The sequence below is a fragment of the Bubalus bubalis genome, chromosome 13, assembly GCF_019923935.1.
Source record: "Bubalus bubalis isolate 160015118507 breed Murrah chromosome 13, NDDB_SH_1, whole genome shotgun sequence".
NCBI classification, from domain to species: Eukaryota; Metazoa; Chordata; class Mammalia; order Artiodactyla; family Bovidae; genus Bubalus; species Bubalus bubalis.
The window spans coordinates 70448644-70466299 of NC_059169.1; the positions used below are offsets into that span (position 1 = coordinate 70448644).

At 42.3% G+C, this 17656-nt stretch overlaps 1 protein-coding gene across 14 annotated transcripts in view; it reads right to left on the reverse strand.

The window, feature by feature from the left end:
* The window catches only part of LOC102392662 (SET domain bifurcated histone lysine methyltransferase 2), a 79914-nt gene that overhangs the window by 24930 nt on the left and 37328 nt on the right, over positions 1 to 17656 (reverse strand). For 5 of the 14 annotated variants that reach the window (XM_044926963.2, XM_044926966.2, XM_044926965.2 and 2 more), the window contains 2 exons: positions 15117 to 15205; positions 10648 to 10867 (listed from right to left, as the gene is read on the reverse strand). In XM_044926963.2, the coding sequence (XP_044782898.2) occupies positions 10663 to 10867; positions 15117 to 15205 (294 nt within the window). In that variant the 3' untranslated portion in view covers positions 10648 to 10662. Of the gene's footprint in view, positions 1 to 2640; positions 2763 to 7733; positions 7865 to 10647; positions 10868 to 11302; positions 14563 to 15116; positions 15206 to 17656 lie in introns of those variants that run through there. The other 9 variants (XR_006543885.2, XM_044926962.2, XM_025263230.3 and 6 more) reach the window with 9 other exon arrangements.

The window sequence follows — 17656 nt, forward strand, 5'->3', positions numbered from 1 at the left end:
ATAGTGCCCTTGCAAAGACCAGTGAGCGGGGTACTCTCCACCCCTCTTCTGATGTCTGTGTCAGAAGCTTTCTCTGTCCCTTTTTCACTTTAATAATACTGCTACACAAAAGCTCTTGAGTGATCAAGCCTGGCTCCTGGTCCCAAAGCTAAATCATCTTCAGATACCATGAATCTGGCATTGTTCACCATAAGCTGTCAAAAGTAGATCCCTGCTTTATATGGTAATCCAGATAAATTCAGTTGCATCAAAAATATCACTTCCCTTAATTATTTCAATCTTTCCTTTAGCTTTCTAATTTGTTGTTGTTTAGTAGCTAAGTTGTATCGAACTCGTTTGTGACCCACAGACTCTAGCCCAACAGGCTCCTCAGTCCATGGGGTTTCCCAAGCAAAAATACTAGAGGGGGTTGCCATTTCCTTCTCCAGGGGATCTTCTCAACTAGGGATCAAACCCACATCTCCTGCATTGTCAGATGGATTCTTTACCAGTGAGCCACCTGGGAAGCCCATAGCTTTCTAATTTACCTCAGTCCTAAATGAGCTGTTTCTAAATCCAAAGGCATTCTTATTATCAACAATAAACTGATTAGCATAATTTAAAAAAGAAACTAAATGAGAACAACACAATTTTTAAACTTTTTGGGAAACAGAACCTTTATATGGAAAAGAAATTTTTAGGGTGAAAATCCTACAAATTATAAAGGAAAATGATGAATGTTAATTATATTACAAGCTTCCATGCAACAGGAAGCACCATAAATAAAATCAAAAGCCAAATATACGATAAAGCATTGAATGTATTTTTATGTAAATAAACATATGTAAGTGAAATTAAGATCTCAAAAATAAAATGTAGTCTCTGAACAGAAGTCATAGAATCAACAAACAGAACTGCAAAAAGAAAGCAAATAGAACCACACAGAAGAAGCACAGCAAGGGAGGTGCAAGCCCACTATGTCATCCAGGAACTGCAAATACAAACGAGACTATCTCACACCCATCTGAAAGGAAAACATTAAATTCCATAGGATCATGCCAGACACCAAACCACAGACCCAAGGAGGAACTGTGAAGAGAAAGAAAAGAAAAGCTACAGGCTGGGAGAAAATACATCAAATATATCTGTCAAAGGACTTCTATCCAAAATATAAAGAGCTCTTAAAACTTAACAACAACAAGCTAATTAAAAACTGGACAAAAGATCTGAACAGACAACACCAAGGAAGATATACAGATGGCAAATAAATACATGAAAAGATGTTCAAAATCTCATGTCATCAGGCCATTACTGATTAAAATACGAACAACATGAACTCTCACTCATTTCGGGTGGGAATGTAAAATGGTACAGCCACCGTGGAAGACAGTTCGGCAATTTTCTACATAATTACGCACACTTTTACCAGATCTAAATAAATAAATAAATCACACAGCATTATGTGTTGACAAAGACGCAAGAACAGTGGAAGTCGAACTTGGCGCAATCCCTTTGGAGAGCAGGTTGGCACATTTCCTGAGGTGCAGAATGCACTCTTCCTGAGCCCAGCAGTTCTGCTTTTTGCTAAGTGCCCCCCAGATCAGAGGAAAGCTCCCATGAATTAGGAGACCTATCCAGGGATATTCATGGCAGCTGGTCAGTCACATAAAAAACTGGAAAACCCCAAATGATCATTCACTTTAATAGTGATTATACGGACTTCCCTGGGGGTCCAGTGACTAAGAATGTGCCTGCCAATGCAGGGGACTTGGGCTCGATCCATGATCCGGGAAGATCCCACATGTCTTGCAACTAAGCCTGTGCACCACAGCTGCTGAGCCTGCGCCCTGCGGAGCCTCTGCCCTGCAACAAGAGAAGCCCCAGCGCTGAGAAGCCCACACACCCCCAACTAGAGAGTAGCCCCTGCCTGCTGCAACTAGAGAAAGCCCAGGCGCAGCAACGAGGACCCAGCACAGTCAAAAGATAATAAATACTGAAGAAAGAAAAACAAAATCATTTTAAAAAGACAGTAATTACAGTCATAAAATGGAATACTGTAACATTTAAAATTAAAGATTAGAGCTACTATCAACATGGATAAGTCTCAATAATCCACAGAATTTGATAGAAATTCTGTAGAGTCCAAGAACATGTAAAACAATATCATATTATTGTTTAGAAATACTTAAATATGTGGTGGAAGCATAAAATTAAAAACACAAGATAATAATAAGTACCAAATTTGTGTTGGTGAAGGAATGCCACGAATGGGACAGAGAAGGGAGAGTCCTTAACTATCTACGTTGTTTTTCCTTAAAAAAAATAAAAGCTGAAGTGAGTATCATATAATATCATTTAATAAATCTGGGGTAGACATTTTATAAATGTCTATGGGTATCTGTTACATTTGAAATATTTAAAATATCTTTAAAGAAGCTTCTTCACCATAATTCCTTATGTTTGATCAGTTATAAATAAAACCAAAAGTAATCAAAAAATATTACTATCTGAAACTTTAAAATGAGAAAAATATGCTCCCTAAATCCCCACTTAAAAGCCCAAACCATGGGCAGCCAATGTGTTGTTCTTTGTTGTATTCAAAGTACATTTATATATTTCAGGATGTCCTTCCCTGAAGGACTCATGTGTGTTCAAACTTACCAAACAGTTTTCATGAGCAGCTATATTCTCTGACTGTGCAAAGTACAGGACACTACACTCGAGGTCTTTGGGGCAGAGCGCGCATATCCTTTTTTGCAACCTTTCTGCAACCTGGAAGACACCTACAAAGTAACATCCCTCATGAGAAATGGAAAAGTGGAATTTCTTGGTCTGTAACTCCTCCACCCATCTGAAAGGAGAGGGCCGGGCACTTGTTTTTAGAAGAGAGTTTTAGCTCCCAGGGAGAAAAAATTCAGGACCCAAGTAGAAAAGCACCTTTGCAATTTTTTAAATTTTACTTTTGCATTTTTTAATGACTTAATGAAAAAAAAAATGTTTTATTTAAAATGTCCAGGAACTTTCTAAAAACTAAATAAAAGATCTAAACATGAGGGACAATGGGGCTCCCAGATGGCGCTAGTGGTAAAGAACCCGCCTGCCAATGCAGGAGACATAAGAGACGCGGTTTGACCCCTGAGTCGGAAAGATTCCCATGGAGGAGGGAATGACAACCCACTCCAGTCTTCCTGCCAGGAGAATCCCATAGACAGAGGAGCCTGGTGAGCTAACAGTCCACAGGGTTACAACGAGTCAGACATGACTAGAGACACTGAGCACACACAGACATGAGGAAACCCTTTGCCTAACAAACGTAAGTAGGAATCTAAATACAAAGTTCTCACATCACTTCCCTGCCCATAGGAAGTTCTCGATTATAATTACTGACATTATAAATCAATTGTATTCAAGAAATAATGCTCTACCTACCTATAAAAAAGAATTTAGATCCTTATACTATATTAAAAAATAAATTTGGGGTGAATTAAAGAAGTAAAGGAACAATGTACTTAAATGTGATGTAATCTAGCATTATAATAAATTAGGAGAGAAAGATACATGATAGGAAGCAGATTTTTTTTTTTTAAGAGATGAAGAAAGAAACAAGAAGGAGAGCTAGGAAGAACAGGGAAGAGTCAGAGACGGAGAAAAAAGCCAGCTGTTTCCAGCATTCCACTTGGACACACCAGTGGGAGACAACCTTTACTCTAATCTATTAGTTGCTGTGAATTTGGCCACAAGCATCCATGTAGTATTTCTTTGCCCTTTCCAATGCTCATCCTCTTTATTCATCTGGTTTTCCATAGCAGAAGGCACTTTCAATTTTACCTTCAAATTTTAGTTCTGAAACAAAACTTCATTTAATGGTGAAAGGGTTTAATTTAGATGAGGTTAAACTGCTTAAGTGCTTCTTAAAAGTGCTTTTGGCTTTTTGGTTACTCCAAAGTGGAACATCTCTGGGCACCTCTCTTAAATTAGACTCTGCATCTCACGCTGTCTGAAGACCTCACTTTGGAGCTAGCATTTGTTTCACGTTCAGATGAGTTTCTTCTTTAATTACCATCTGTTTCCTGGATTGGAGTCCTGCTTAGTGGGGCTACAAATGAGTGATCCTCCTGCTCCTATCAACCAAGAAAACAGGAGTGGGGGAGACGGAGAGAAAATGCCTCAGATGAAATGCAACCGGCGAACTGCTGCTTTTCATTCCTCTCCAACTACCACCGAGTTGGGAGCGCCTCTTTGTACAAGAGTCACCGTGTTGAGGGCTCTAGACCAGCGCTGACTGTAGAAACACCATGTGAGCCACAGGTGCAGATGAAGAATTTCTAGAAGCCTCATTTAAAAAGGCAAAGGAGGGACTTCCCTGGAGGTCCAGTGGTTAACACTCTGTGCTCTCCATGTAGGGGGCATGGGTTTGATCCCATTGGGGATCTAAGATTCCACATGCTGCATGGCAGGTCCCCCCTCAAAAGGAAGGTGGTGAAATTAATTTTAATAGGCTTTATTCCATCAAATATATCCAATATACTACCCTTTCAACATTTAATCAATAAAACAATTAATTCATCCTTTGTACTGAGTTTTGAAGTCCAGTGTGTTTAGTGCTTACTGCACATCTCAACTGGACAATCCACATTTTCAATGCTCAAGAGGCAGAGGCAGACGGTGGCTACCATATGGAAGATATGGTACAGATGGAAGGTACAGCAGAGGATATAAAAGAAACATGAGACAGATCTGTTGCCTGCAAGAAGCTTACAAGGTAAACAAGGAGACGAAGTAGCGACTAGGAAAGTAAAATAACAGAATACCTGGCACAGAGTAATGTAGCTGCTGAGCAGGAAAGACCTCACTTTGGAGCTAGCATAAAATACGTGCTATGGTAAGAGGAGGAAGTGCTCCCTGCGGGATGGGGTGCTGGCAAGGACATGGATTTGAGCTGGTACAACCTGGAGATGAAAAGGGGAGTCAAGGTGGGAGGGACATTGCAGACAGAAGCACAGACAGGGGAAAAGGCCAAGAGGTCTGACTGGGAGACAGCCGATCAGCGGGACTGAAGAGCAGAGTTCGTGCAAAGGAAGCTGGAAAAGAATTTGAGGAACAGATGGTGAAAGGCTGCAGGAAGGATTTTTGAGGAGGGGAGTAACATGATGAAAGCGCTGTCTTAAGCTCCATTTCAGTACAAGGAGAGAAATACGGTGCACCTGGACAGAAGGCTGGATGTCATAATGCTGTCTGTTCTATCTCAAACAAGGGCAAACAAAAACATGCTGCCTGCCATCAAGCCATCAGCCACTGCAGCAATCCCCACCCCCCAAAAATGGTGTGCCCTCAGGGGAATTCCTGGAGAGGGAAATGGCATCCCACTCCAGTGCTATTGCCAGGAAAATCCCATAGACGGAGGAGCATTGTAGGCTGCAGTCCATGGGGTTGCAAAGAGTCGGACACGACTGAGCGACTTCACTTTCAAGTTCTCCTATGCCTGCAGTGACGGAGGCACTTTCAGCTTGCGGTGGTTTCCTTTCTTTTGGTTCTGCTTGGTTTGACTGTGTAGGGAGGCGAGGCATGTTTTTGTACCTTCAGGAATTTACATGGGAGTTCTTTGTTTTCTTTACTTCTGATTGCCACATTTTCTAGATATCCACCTCTGAACAGATGTCCCTTCCCCAGGACAATCTGCTGAAAGTCACAGCCTGACTGGCCTGGGGGATATAACCCAGTACTACCTGAGAGATGGCAATACTTTTAGAATAATATTGAATTACAGAAGAAAAGTCCTTCATTGGGATGAAAGTGAAGGTGTTAGTCACTCAGTGATGTCTGACTTTGTGACCCCATGGACTGTGGCCCGCTGGGCTCCTCTGTCCATGGAATTCTCCAGGCAAGAATACTGGAGTGGGTTGCCATTTTCTTCTCTGGGGAATCTTCCTGACCCAGGGATCAACCCCTGATCTCCTGCATTGCAGACAGATTCTTTACCATCTGAGCCACCAGGGAAGCCCCCATAGGGTGAAACAGGTGCATTTTCTTGCATTAATTTCCCAGGTTCTTTCAGATAGGATGACAGTTACATTAGCCACTGTTCCTTATTTTTCCTTTTTTCTCATGCAGTTGTTAAAAAAAATTAAATTTAATTAAGCTTAAAAAAAAAAATCAGTTCACCCATTTCTTCCACTCTCACGCTCTTCTCTGGCAATCACCAATCTGTTATCTGTATCTTTGAACTTGTTTTTAGTTGTTCAGCTTTTGTTGTTGTTAAGATTTCACATTTAAGAGAGAGCATGCGATATTTGTCTTTACTTATTTCATTTAGCTCAATGCCCCCTAGGTCCCAGGTTGTCACAAATGGCAAGATTTCATTCTCTCCATTGTCTCTTCTTATCATTTAGCACAGAGCCCCTCAGGGTCCCTTGGGAATGTTTGCCTACTGTGATCAGGTTTCATCTGCCCTCTACAGGCTTCCCCGATCCATCTCTACATCCTCAGAGCTCACTGTCATGTTTTCACTGTTACAGTGCCCTGTACACATTCTGATCACTGTTCATCGCACTGAATTGTAATTATGTTTGCAATTCCATTTCTTCCTGTAGATTGTCACCTCTTTGGTGGAGGGGTCCTCAGCACAGGGACCAGAAGGTCTTGGGTGCACAATATACTTTTAACTCAAGTTACAGTTTCCAAAGTCTCCTTCTCCCAAAGGATAGGCTCCCTACCCCACACAACAATTGAGTAATTTACTAATTCATGTATTTCAAAGAAGCAATTAAATATGTGAAAAGGTCTGTCTTCAGTATAAACGTAATTTTTATTTTTAGTACTTGAGATATTTTGAGAAGCTAGGCGATGGCATCCCACTCCAGTACTCTTGCCTGGAAAATCCCATGGATGGAGGAGCCTGGTAGGCTGCCGTCTATGGGGTCGCACAGAGTCGGACACTACTGAAGCGACTTAGCAGCAGGGGAATTCAGGATGGTGAAACCAGAATACTTGCTCTAAATACTTACAATGCCTTTCTAAGGAATAATTTCCATGAGCCCAGATTCTTGCATCTTCCCATACTTAGAAAAGCTCTAAAATCATTAACTTGAGATTTCGTTATTAGCAGTAGTCTTCTGATGTTCAACCACATGTTTGTTTTCAGCAAAATCTACATATCCTGGCTCCTCCCTCACCTCTTCAAAGCAGTTCCTGAGTCTGGCTCCCAGGCTACAGTCCTGAGTAAGGTCCCCACATGAAACAAAACTTGCAATTTTTAGGTTGTGTTTTTCTTTGGTTGGCATAAGTTTTAGATTTAATGCCATTTCAAGTTAAATCTCAAGAAGGTTATTTTAAAGAGGTTTAAAAATGTATTATTTGGAAGAATAAATGATTACGGGCAGTGAACAAAACTCAGGGAAAAATGAGAGAGTGTCTGTCTGATTTTAAAACATACTATAAAGGTACAGCTGGGACAGAAAGTTAGATGACTGAGTCAAAAAAGAATACAAAGTGCAGAGAGAGATGAATCATCATCTCTAATTATGAATATAGGATATCACAAGGTGGCATTTGCATTTCTTCTCTGGCACTGACATCCTTAGCCCATTTTTCTACTGGGTTATTCACTATTTCCTTCCTATTTCCTGACTTATAAGAGCTGTACTGTCTCCTGGTTTATCCAGGCTCACCATCACACACAGGAATGACCCCCAGCAGACATGCTTGTACTATGTGATGCTTTCCCTATGCACAGCTGACAGTCCTAGAGGACCTACCTGCCCGTCCCAGATATACAGAATTCAGAATAGAAGATTTTAGTTCAGACTGGGCTGGCTTCTTGAAGAAGGAGATGTAAAAAACTGAGAAGCTGTGAGTGTGGCCATCTTCTATCCCATTAGCAGGAAAACTGGACCAAAGAAAGAGAAGAACAAAGCAGATATGCTGAGTGCTGTCAAAGTTTATGAAGACTTTTCAGGCCCTGGTTCCTGGCTCTTTCTGGAAAACACAACAGCATCCATGCTCCTGGGACGAGTCTGGTCTCCCTGCTTTCCAGTAATAAGCATCCCCTTTGCTTAAATGGTATCAGGTTGATTTTGCACTATTTGTAGCCAGCAGGCCCTAGTGAACACTGGCACTACCATGGCCTGATCTCTGTGTGCAGGCACATGTGCACCTGAGAGTGAGCTGTGGCAGCAGTGTGGAAAAGTGGACTGCCTTGCCCTCACTGTCTTTTATCTGGTCCATTCTGATAAGCTCATGTCCCTCCTCCTGCTTTCCCTTGTCACGCCTCCACTTCCTTCTTCACATTACTGCCAGAGTGGGCTATCTACAATGTCCACTGTCTGTGTTTCTCTCCTGCTAAAAACCCTTCTCTATCACCCAGAGAATAAAAATCAAGCTCTTTACATGCAGACTCACTGGCTTCTTCAGTACGTGATGAGCACCTATTATGCATCCTTTTAGGCACTAGAAATAAAGCAGGGAATAAGATGTGAATTTCAACACTCATGAAACTTACATCCTAGTAGTCGAGACAGACCCTCAAACACATTATTTTCAGGTAGTAGTAAGTGCTATGAAGAAAAGCCGAGCAAGGGAAGGAGGGTGAGACTGATGAGGGACGGGGGAGGGCTCTTCTAAACAGACAGGGTGGGCAGGCAAGGCTGTCTGTGGAGGTCACCGCTGAGCAGAGATTTGAATATGGTGGGGGTTTAGAGGACTCACAAGGCAGCGAGGGGTGGCAGGCATCAAGATGGGTAGGGACTGGATCAGATCAGGACACGGGGTACACGGTAGCCACAGTAAGATTATTCTGGAAGCAATGAGACTACTGGAGGGCTTTGAGCAGGAGAATCACATTTGCTTTTTGTTTTATAAGGTCCTTTTGGCTACTGTGCAGTCCTGTCTGTACAAGAGGCTAGAGTGGAAGCCAGGAAACCCACAGTCTAGGCCTGAGATGATGGTGGCTTGGATGGTAGTGATAGAAGTGGCAAGAAGAGGTCAGGCTCGAGATACATTTTGGAGACACAACTGACTGGTCTGCTTAACACGTGAGGTGGGAGGCAAGGAGGAAAGAGCGGCACAGAGTGTGGCACTAGGGTCTTGGTCTGAGCACCCGGGTGAACGGAATGGGGAAGGCTGCTAGTGGTTGAGTAGGTCTGGAGAATGTGGGTATGTGCAGACAAACTGAGATCACTCCAGGCATTGATTAAATTGGTTATAGGAGTCTGGAGTTTGGGGGAAAGGTCAAGAAACAACCTCATCTCCAGTAACTCATCTTGCATTCTGTATAGATCACTAGTGCTAGTGTTAAGTCACTCAGCTGTGTCCAACTCTTTGCGACCTCATGGACTGTATGTAGCCCACCAAGCTCCTCTGTCTATGGGATTCTCCAGGCAAGAATACTGGAGTGGGTAGCCATTCCCTTCTCCAGGGGAGCTTCCCGACCAGGGATCAAACCCAGGTCTCCTGCATTGCTGAAAGAGTCTTTACCGTTTGAGCCACCAGGGAAGCCCACTAGCTAAATGCTCGCTGGCTAAAATGAAACAGTCAACATGTTGCTTCACTTGTGGCTGCCACATTTGATGTTTTGTGGCTGGCGCCTTTATTCGAGTCTTCATCTCTGGACTGCCCTTTCACCCTTTCTACCCCTGGGTGACTGACTCTTGCCTTTTAAAATGAAGACAGGGTGTCCCCTGAACACCAGGCTGAGCTGAAGGAACCCCTCATTTGTGCCTCTGTGGTTCTCAGCAGCTCACACACGAGTTGCCTATTAGATTCTCTAGGGCAGGGTCTGCCTAGCTCATCTCTGTATTCCTGGCACCTGGTCCTGAGCCTGCACTGGGAAGAAGGTCTACACGGGTTAGAAGATCCACACCTGTTGAACTGCAAGAAAGCTGCCCCCTCAAGAGGCTGCTGTCTCACTTAAAGACAGGGCCACAGACTTGAACTACTAAATGGAAAGGAGGGCATGGTTCCAAAACATTACATTCTCTGTGGAGTTTCCAAACTGCTTCCTCAAACCCAGCCAGCCCCACCCCCTCTCCCCGCCCGGCTTCTCCGGTGGCTCAGCGGTTTAAAAATAAATAAATAAATCCGCCTGCCAATGATCCGCCTGCCAAGACACCCTGGAGGAGGGCATGGCTACCTACTCCAGTATTCCTGCCTGGGGAATCCCTTAGACAGAGGAGCCTGGCGGGCCACAGTCCATGGGATCACAAAGAGTCGGACGCGATTTAGCGACTAAACAACTGATCCTGAGACCCAACTGACCAGTCCCTTCAAAAGGGGTCCACCTCCAGCCTAGCTCCCCCTTCCCCGGGGCACTTCTCCGACCGCATTGTTTTAAAAGCGGGTGGAGCCGCGCTGGGAAAGGAAACCCACAGGCTTTTCTTTCGCTTTCCCCAGCTGGCTGCATTCCTAGCGCTGTAGGACCGCAGCAATGGGCTGTCCCATCTGCAGTGGGGGAGGCAAGGCACACGGTAAACGGAGGCAAACGATCGCCCCTCCGAGAGGCCCCGGGTAGTGGTCTGGGCGCGGGGCCGCCGGCGGTGGACGCCCGGGGGCCGCGAGGCAAAGACTTCAGCGCGGTCTCGGAGAGGGGGCTGGCGACTCCCGTAAGGCGGCGACCGGAGAGCGGCCCTGGGCCCCTACCGAGCCCCACCCGACCGCCCCCGGCGCGGTACTCACCGGTCGGGAGCGGGACTATGTCCCGCGCGGCCTGGGCCTCGGACCAGCAGGCGCCGCGGGTCGCCTCGGGCGCGGAAGGCCCCGCCGTGTCCATGTCTGCGCGCTGCGTCCCCGCCGCCGGAAGTCCGCTTTGGCGAAATCAAGCTGATGGATTTCCCCTGCCGGGGAAGCGCACCGAGGCTTTGCAGACGGCTTCTCGACCTCCGAGTCTGAATTTGAACTACTTAAAAAAAAAACAAACAACAAAAAAAACGAATCACGCCAGGCGCTCCCCACCCTGTGCCCACTTATCCGATGGTCGGAGGAAAGGTGGCCGAAGCCCCTGGACTCAGCTGGAGAAGTGATGGGTCTTCCTGAGGGATTACCCGTTATTTTCAAAAAGCCGTTATCACGTGGGGCTTCCCTGGCGGTCCAGTGATTGAGACTCCACACTTCCACTGCAGGGGGCCCGGATTCAATCCCTGGTTGGGGAACTAAAATCCCACATGCCATGGGGCACAATCAAAACTAACACTCCACACCTCCCCCCCCTCAAGTATTAACTGAGTGCAATGCCAGTTTCCAGTGGTCAGCCATTATTTCACTCACACACACCCCAAGTTTGGGCTGAATAGGTCTATCATAAGCGGAGGCGGAATTAACAGTACAATGCCAGTTTCCAGTGGTAAGCCTTTATTTAGCACCCATAATGTACACAGCACCGTACAAGATGAGGTTACTGGCGCACGGAACAAATACACAAAAAGAACATAGTCGCGGGTAATTAAATCGCAGTTACAAAATAAGTTGCTCTGTAAAAAAGAAACATGTAATAGCTGGTGGTTTGCTGAGGCAATCAAAGGAAAAACTTCTCGAAGTCTTGCTTTTTGAGCAGGTTTTGACGAGAGGAAAGGAGGCAAATTGGGGACAGAAAAGAGAAACTGTTAAAAAGGATAACTTAGTCTTGACCCACACACATTAATTACAGAAGCAGGTGTGTGCAGCAGCAAAACGAGAGAAAAGGGCAGGCTCTGGCAGCAGTGTTTTGCCTTCAAGCGGTAAGACTGACTCATTGCCAGGCCAAAAAGTCCTAAAGAGACTGAATAAGAGATTGAACAGCTCAGCTGGGCCAAGTGAAGCAGGTGAAGGGCCCCTTCCCCCATTCTCAGATCATAATCTCAGCTTTTCAGTGTTCCACTCCTGAGGAGGAGCAGACTGCCAAGATCACTAAGGAGAGCCTAAAACCTGAAAGACAAAGACCAAAGGAAACATAGAAAAACAGAAACCTTGCAGGTCACAGAATATTCAGGAAGAAAATATAGGCATGAATGCCTGTGTGTGATGTACTATATAAATAGTATTTTCCAAGAGATAAGATACTGCAACCATGAACCAAAAATAGGATACTATTGAAAAACAAAATGTTTAGAGAGCTCTAGAAATAAAAAAATGAAACCCCCCCTCAAATAAACTAAGAAACCAAAAATCCCACCACAATAGACAAATTGGAAGATTACGTTGAGGAAATCTCCCAGAAAGTAGAGCAAGAAGACAAAGCTGGAAATTAACAGAGAAGGTAAGAAAATCAGAGAACCAATCCTGGAGGTCTACTGTCTGGGTAACAGGAATTCTAGAGAGAGAGAACAGATAAGTTATCATTAAAGAAACACTTCAAGAAAAGGACCCTAAGAACAAAGTTTTCAGATTGAAAGATCCCACCAAGCACCTAGTATCAGGTATAATAATAGACCTTTACTGGGAACAGAACACTGGGTCAGAGAGATTGCTGTAAGGTTCGAGAGAGAGAAAGACTGGTCACGAATATAAGAGAGAAAGAATGGCCTCTGACTTCCAACAGTCACTCTGAAGGCCAGAGGTGAGAACGTTTTCAGATTTCAAAGCAGCAACACTGGAATATAGTAGGTATGTTCAAAACTGGGTATGAAAGCTACTCACGAACTCTCTGCCCTGCCAAAACAGCAATCAAGTGTAAGGGCAAAAGAACATGTTGAAATATATGGTCTCATTTTTTTCCCTTTCAAAAGGTACTGGAGGATGTGCTTCACCCATAAAGTGAGAGTCATTCAGTTGTGTCCAACTCTTTGTGACCCCCATGCCCATATGTGGCAGTAAATCAATGAAAGGAGAAATAAGGGGATTTAACTAGAAATAGACCTGACGTCGGAAAGACAAAGAGAATCTCTAGGACGCTGACGGGAGATGACAACTGGGAACCAGTACAGATGAAGGAGATCAAGATGTCAGATCTCTGTACAAATCTCCCATACTTTTCAAGTGCCATTTCATTTCAGTGCGTTGCCTAAAATTCCTGTATCTTTACTGTGAATAAATGAACTTCTCAGCTTTCCCCATTTGTCTATGGCTGTCGGGTTACAATTTCTTGCTCACTTTCCTAGCTCTTTGGTTTCCCACTCTCTAAACTACCTTCAAGTTAAATTTTTATTTACTTCAATATTTTTAAGAAATTAAATCCGGTACAAATTTAGATTCTTGTTTGAAAGGTGCTGCTGCTGCTAAGTCACATCAGTTGTGTCCGACTCTGTGCAACCCCACAGACAACAGCCCACCAGGCTCCTCTATCCCTGGGATTCTCCAGGCAAGAATACTGGAGTGGATTGCCATTTCCTTCTCCATTGTCTGAAAGGTAACCAAAGGTAATTAAACCCAGAAGCAAGCTGAGAAAAAAGAAAAAAAACAAACCCTAAAAAACCCAGAACTACTTCAATTACTCCTTTTTGAGCTAGTATTCCTATGCTGGTTCCAAGGGTGGGGAGAATTTCCTGACAGCCAAATGTACATCTTTGTTATAGATAAAGTTAGTTTTAACTCTTGGAGGCTCTCACCCCCTTTTCACTAGATGATCATGGTCAGGAAACCTACAACAGAGTAAATCTTTCCCTTTTTCTCTAGGAAAATAATTTGCACATCATGCCCAGGAAACTCCAACAGTCTGTTTCAGACTTTTTCAACAGAATTGTTGTAAGTGAAATTCTTACCCAGGACCATCTCTTCTGGCAATAAATAAGCCACGTCTGACTATTCTCTTAAGTTTCCTTTTCTTACGGTTCTACTCTGTCTAGAACAAAAATATTTCAGCTCCTCCAAGTTTCTATTCCCTCTTTTCCTGTGTTTGTATAGAAGGAGTGAAGAGAATCTGTGGAAAAGAAGTTTCATTTCAAAAAATGTGCCAAAACTTTCCCCTAGGAGAGTTTTCTCTTCTCTCTCATTCAAGTGGACTGACATTATTTCATGGAGCTTATCCAATTAATTTAAAATACTTGGAAGTAATTTGCATAATATTAATATTCTTCAGGCTCTGATGCCCATCTTATGGCTCACAATGGTAAATTATTCACCAGGAATTAAACATAAATAAATTTTGCAGGTAAAGAGGTGAAATTTGGCCCTGTGGGGCCCTGAAAGTCAAAGATAATAATTACAAAAGCAGTAAGAAGTGCTGAAATTAACTGTGACATTTGTTCTTTTGAATACATAATTTACAAATAAGTTACAAATTATATAGTGGTATTTCATATAAAATATATACATCCATTCTACTCATGTATAGTTGAAGAGCAGTAAGAATAAAGAGATAGACTATGCGTATGAAAATGTCCCTATTTTGTTCCAAGCATTTCTAAGTAATGCAAATAAACTCTCCCAATAAGGGTAAACTGAGAGGAATTCTCTTGACAGATGGTAATGTAAATTAATTCCACTGACCACAGGGGTTTCTTTTGCATGGCCCTAGGTTCAGCTTGATCAGCTGATTTCATGAGCAGGTATTAACTACAGATTTATAATATTTTTCTTCTACATTTATTAACCCCACATTGGCAGAGGATTTCTTTCTCAGGCATAGTCCCAGCTTCATAACCATAATCCCATGTTAGTTCTGTTCTTGCTTTCACATACCTAGAAAGTAGAAATTTTAAAAATAATCATAAATTATCCTGAATGAACCAAATTTGATTATAATCAATTTTCATATTAACATCATTAACCCTCCTCAACATTACGGTTTTCTCTCTCCAACATCCACTACTTAGGAATGCTCTTTGAGTTTTATTTCAAATCTACTAAAATCCCAAATAAGAAGAAACTTGTCAATATCCACAAGGGAGGAAGTGTGTTTTTAAAGAGTGGGCCCCAGCAATGCGCTGAGGCCCGGGGAAGTAACTGGGGGTAGTTTTGACTTAAAAGATGTAGCATTCAGCATCATTTATTCTCTGAACTGAACTGGCTGAGACCTGACATTTTTAGCCTTTTTGGACATTAATTCTAAGAGGAAATAAGAATTAAAATTTCAACTATTTAAAATTTTATCGCCTCTAAACAGTTTGGGATGACTGAGTATTCTAGGGTACCAGAGAGTTGGGGCTATAGCATGTATCTTCTTTTAATATTTTTGTACTGTTATTTTTATAGTCACAATTTCAAAATTAATCATATTAAAAATTTTTTCAAACCTGTTGGTGAAGAACGCCACCAAGGGAAAATTTCTGTCATGTGTTTCTACAAAAACATTCTGTACCAAAAGATTTGGGCAACAACTATGCTGTCAACAAAAATAGACAAACACATGTTAGATATAGCATAAAGCCTGATACATTGTTCTCTGAAGCATTAGAATACCATTCTGTTTCCAACACATCTTATTTTTCTTTTTTTTTTTCTGACTAGTATGCAAACTATCATAGCTCATTACAATTTTGTTGATGGTAGGAATTCATTCAGAAAGCCCTGTTTTGACATTCTTACATCTTGCCAGTAGAAATGCAAAATAGTAAAAACTCCTATTTATCATTATTATAAATGCATTTATTTTTGGATTCAACAATCCAGTATCTGGGAGTGTATTCAACAGATATATCTGCATATGTATCCGCATAAGATTATTTACTGAACATTGTTTTCAACAGTAGAGGTTTTGAAGCAATGCAAATGTCTATCTAAAGAGGATTATTTAAACTTCTGGATAGCCACACATTGGAATCATATGCACCTATAAGCAAAAAAAAATGAGGAACTCTGTGTACTCATACAGAAAGATCTCCAGGGTATATTGTTAAAACACAAGGTGTAGGACACTGAATGTAATATGCTATCTTTTAGGTAAGGGGTAGGAATAAGAACACATCCTTACATTTACTTGTATTTGCATAAAGAAACACTATAATAATATACCAAAAAGTAATAAAAAATGATTTACTATTGAGGGTGAACAAGGGCAGAGTACATTATTTTTAAAACAAAACAAAAAGTTTAATATGAAGAATATGCTATGACCTGAATTTTACATCAAACAGATCCTTTGGAAAGGGTATCTATGTAAGTAATTGATTTCTCTGCTGAACACAATCATTATTTATTGTTTTTCCAAGGCTTCTAACATGGTGATAACTATCTCCTATCACCACCATTTCAGTGTTATTTTGCTACACATGAGCTGTTATTGCTACACAGTCATCTATCACCAGATTCATAAAGGGATCGAATCCCAGGAATATTCCTCAGACACATTTACCACTGTTAGACTTCAATGATAACTTCCCATCATCCATACATTTTTTTTCAGTTTGAGCCTGGTGAGCTTTACACAGGGTACCTACTTGGTAGGGTCAGAGCTGCTGTGAAACAATTCTGTTTGTATGTATTTTCTAAGGTGTTTTATTTTATGTAAGTTTTTAAATCATGAGAATGGATTATCTATGTAGAAAATTAAATTAAAAAAGACAGAAAAGCCTTTTTTTCTCCTCCTATTAACAAGGGGGGATCCAGCTCATGAGACCAACCATATCATTCCAGTGCAGCCACTATTCAACATAACTGACTGGAAAGAAAGCCACAACCAGTCTTTTGCTAGGGATCATTCTTTACTGATCTCCTGGCTCTCCTGGCATGTTTAGTAGCTTCCAGCATGTCTGGCAATAGTGTAGAAGTAGTGAAAGTGCAGGAGACCCAGGTTCGATCCCTGGGTCAGGAAGATCCCATGGAGAAGGGAATGGCAACCCACTCCAGTATTCAGAGAGGATTCTCTTGTTAACCAAGTGTCCTTCTAACTAGGAGAGAGAAAAAGAAAAAGGCCAAACAGATTTCTCTAGCAAGGAAAAAAAGTTCTTTGGTTTCAAAGATTTTCTGACTTGAGAGTACTTTTTCTTCTGATGGCACATGAATTACATGTAAAATTATCACGAAACATCAAACCATTCAAATGTCACATTTTAAAGAGGTGTTGAGAGAATTCCCTGGTGGTTCAGTTCTTAGGACTCTACTTTCACTGCAGAGGTCACAGGTTTGATCCCTGGTCAGTGAACTAAGATCCTGTGAGCCAAGTAGTACAGCCACAAATAAATAAATAAATAGGTCTTGGGTTTAGCAAAAGAAATACATAAAGGACTCTTGGGCTATGCATGCTTCCCATTATTTTAAGGGAAAAGTCAAAGCTGCCCATCCCACTAACTGAACCCCACAGAGAGGAAGAAGAGCTCTGATACAGAGCAAAGAGAAAAATTAAGGCCATATCCAGAGATCAGTGAACCTGAATGGACCTTTCCAAAGGATGTGCGGAGGTTATCATAAAGTTTCCGTCCTGCTTCCACGACTCCTTGTCACCCTTCTGGGTAGGATAAGTCAGAACAAAGTGGAGCCCAGAGAGGAGGAGGAATGCAGGTGGCTTCTGCACGGTCCGGCTGGCCAAAGACAGGACAGTCTATACAGACACTGGGACTAGTGGTGAAGGTATTTTTCTTTTTTCCCCTGGAAAATTTCTGGGATTATACATTCTTTGAAAAGCATGTATGATGGTAGGAGGCAGGAGAGACGAGACTGGCAGTCTGATGGGAAAAGCTAACTCCAATTCCACCATACACAGTAGTTATGGCCAATAATACAAAGTATCCCTCTCATCATGAAGATGCCAGGAGTCTTAAGTGTCAATGAACCTTGTGAAGTGAAAGTCGCTCAGTCGTGTCTGACTCTTTGTGACCTCATTGACTATACAGTTCAT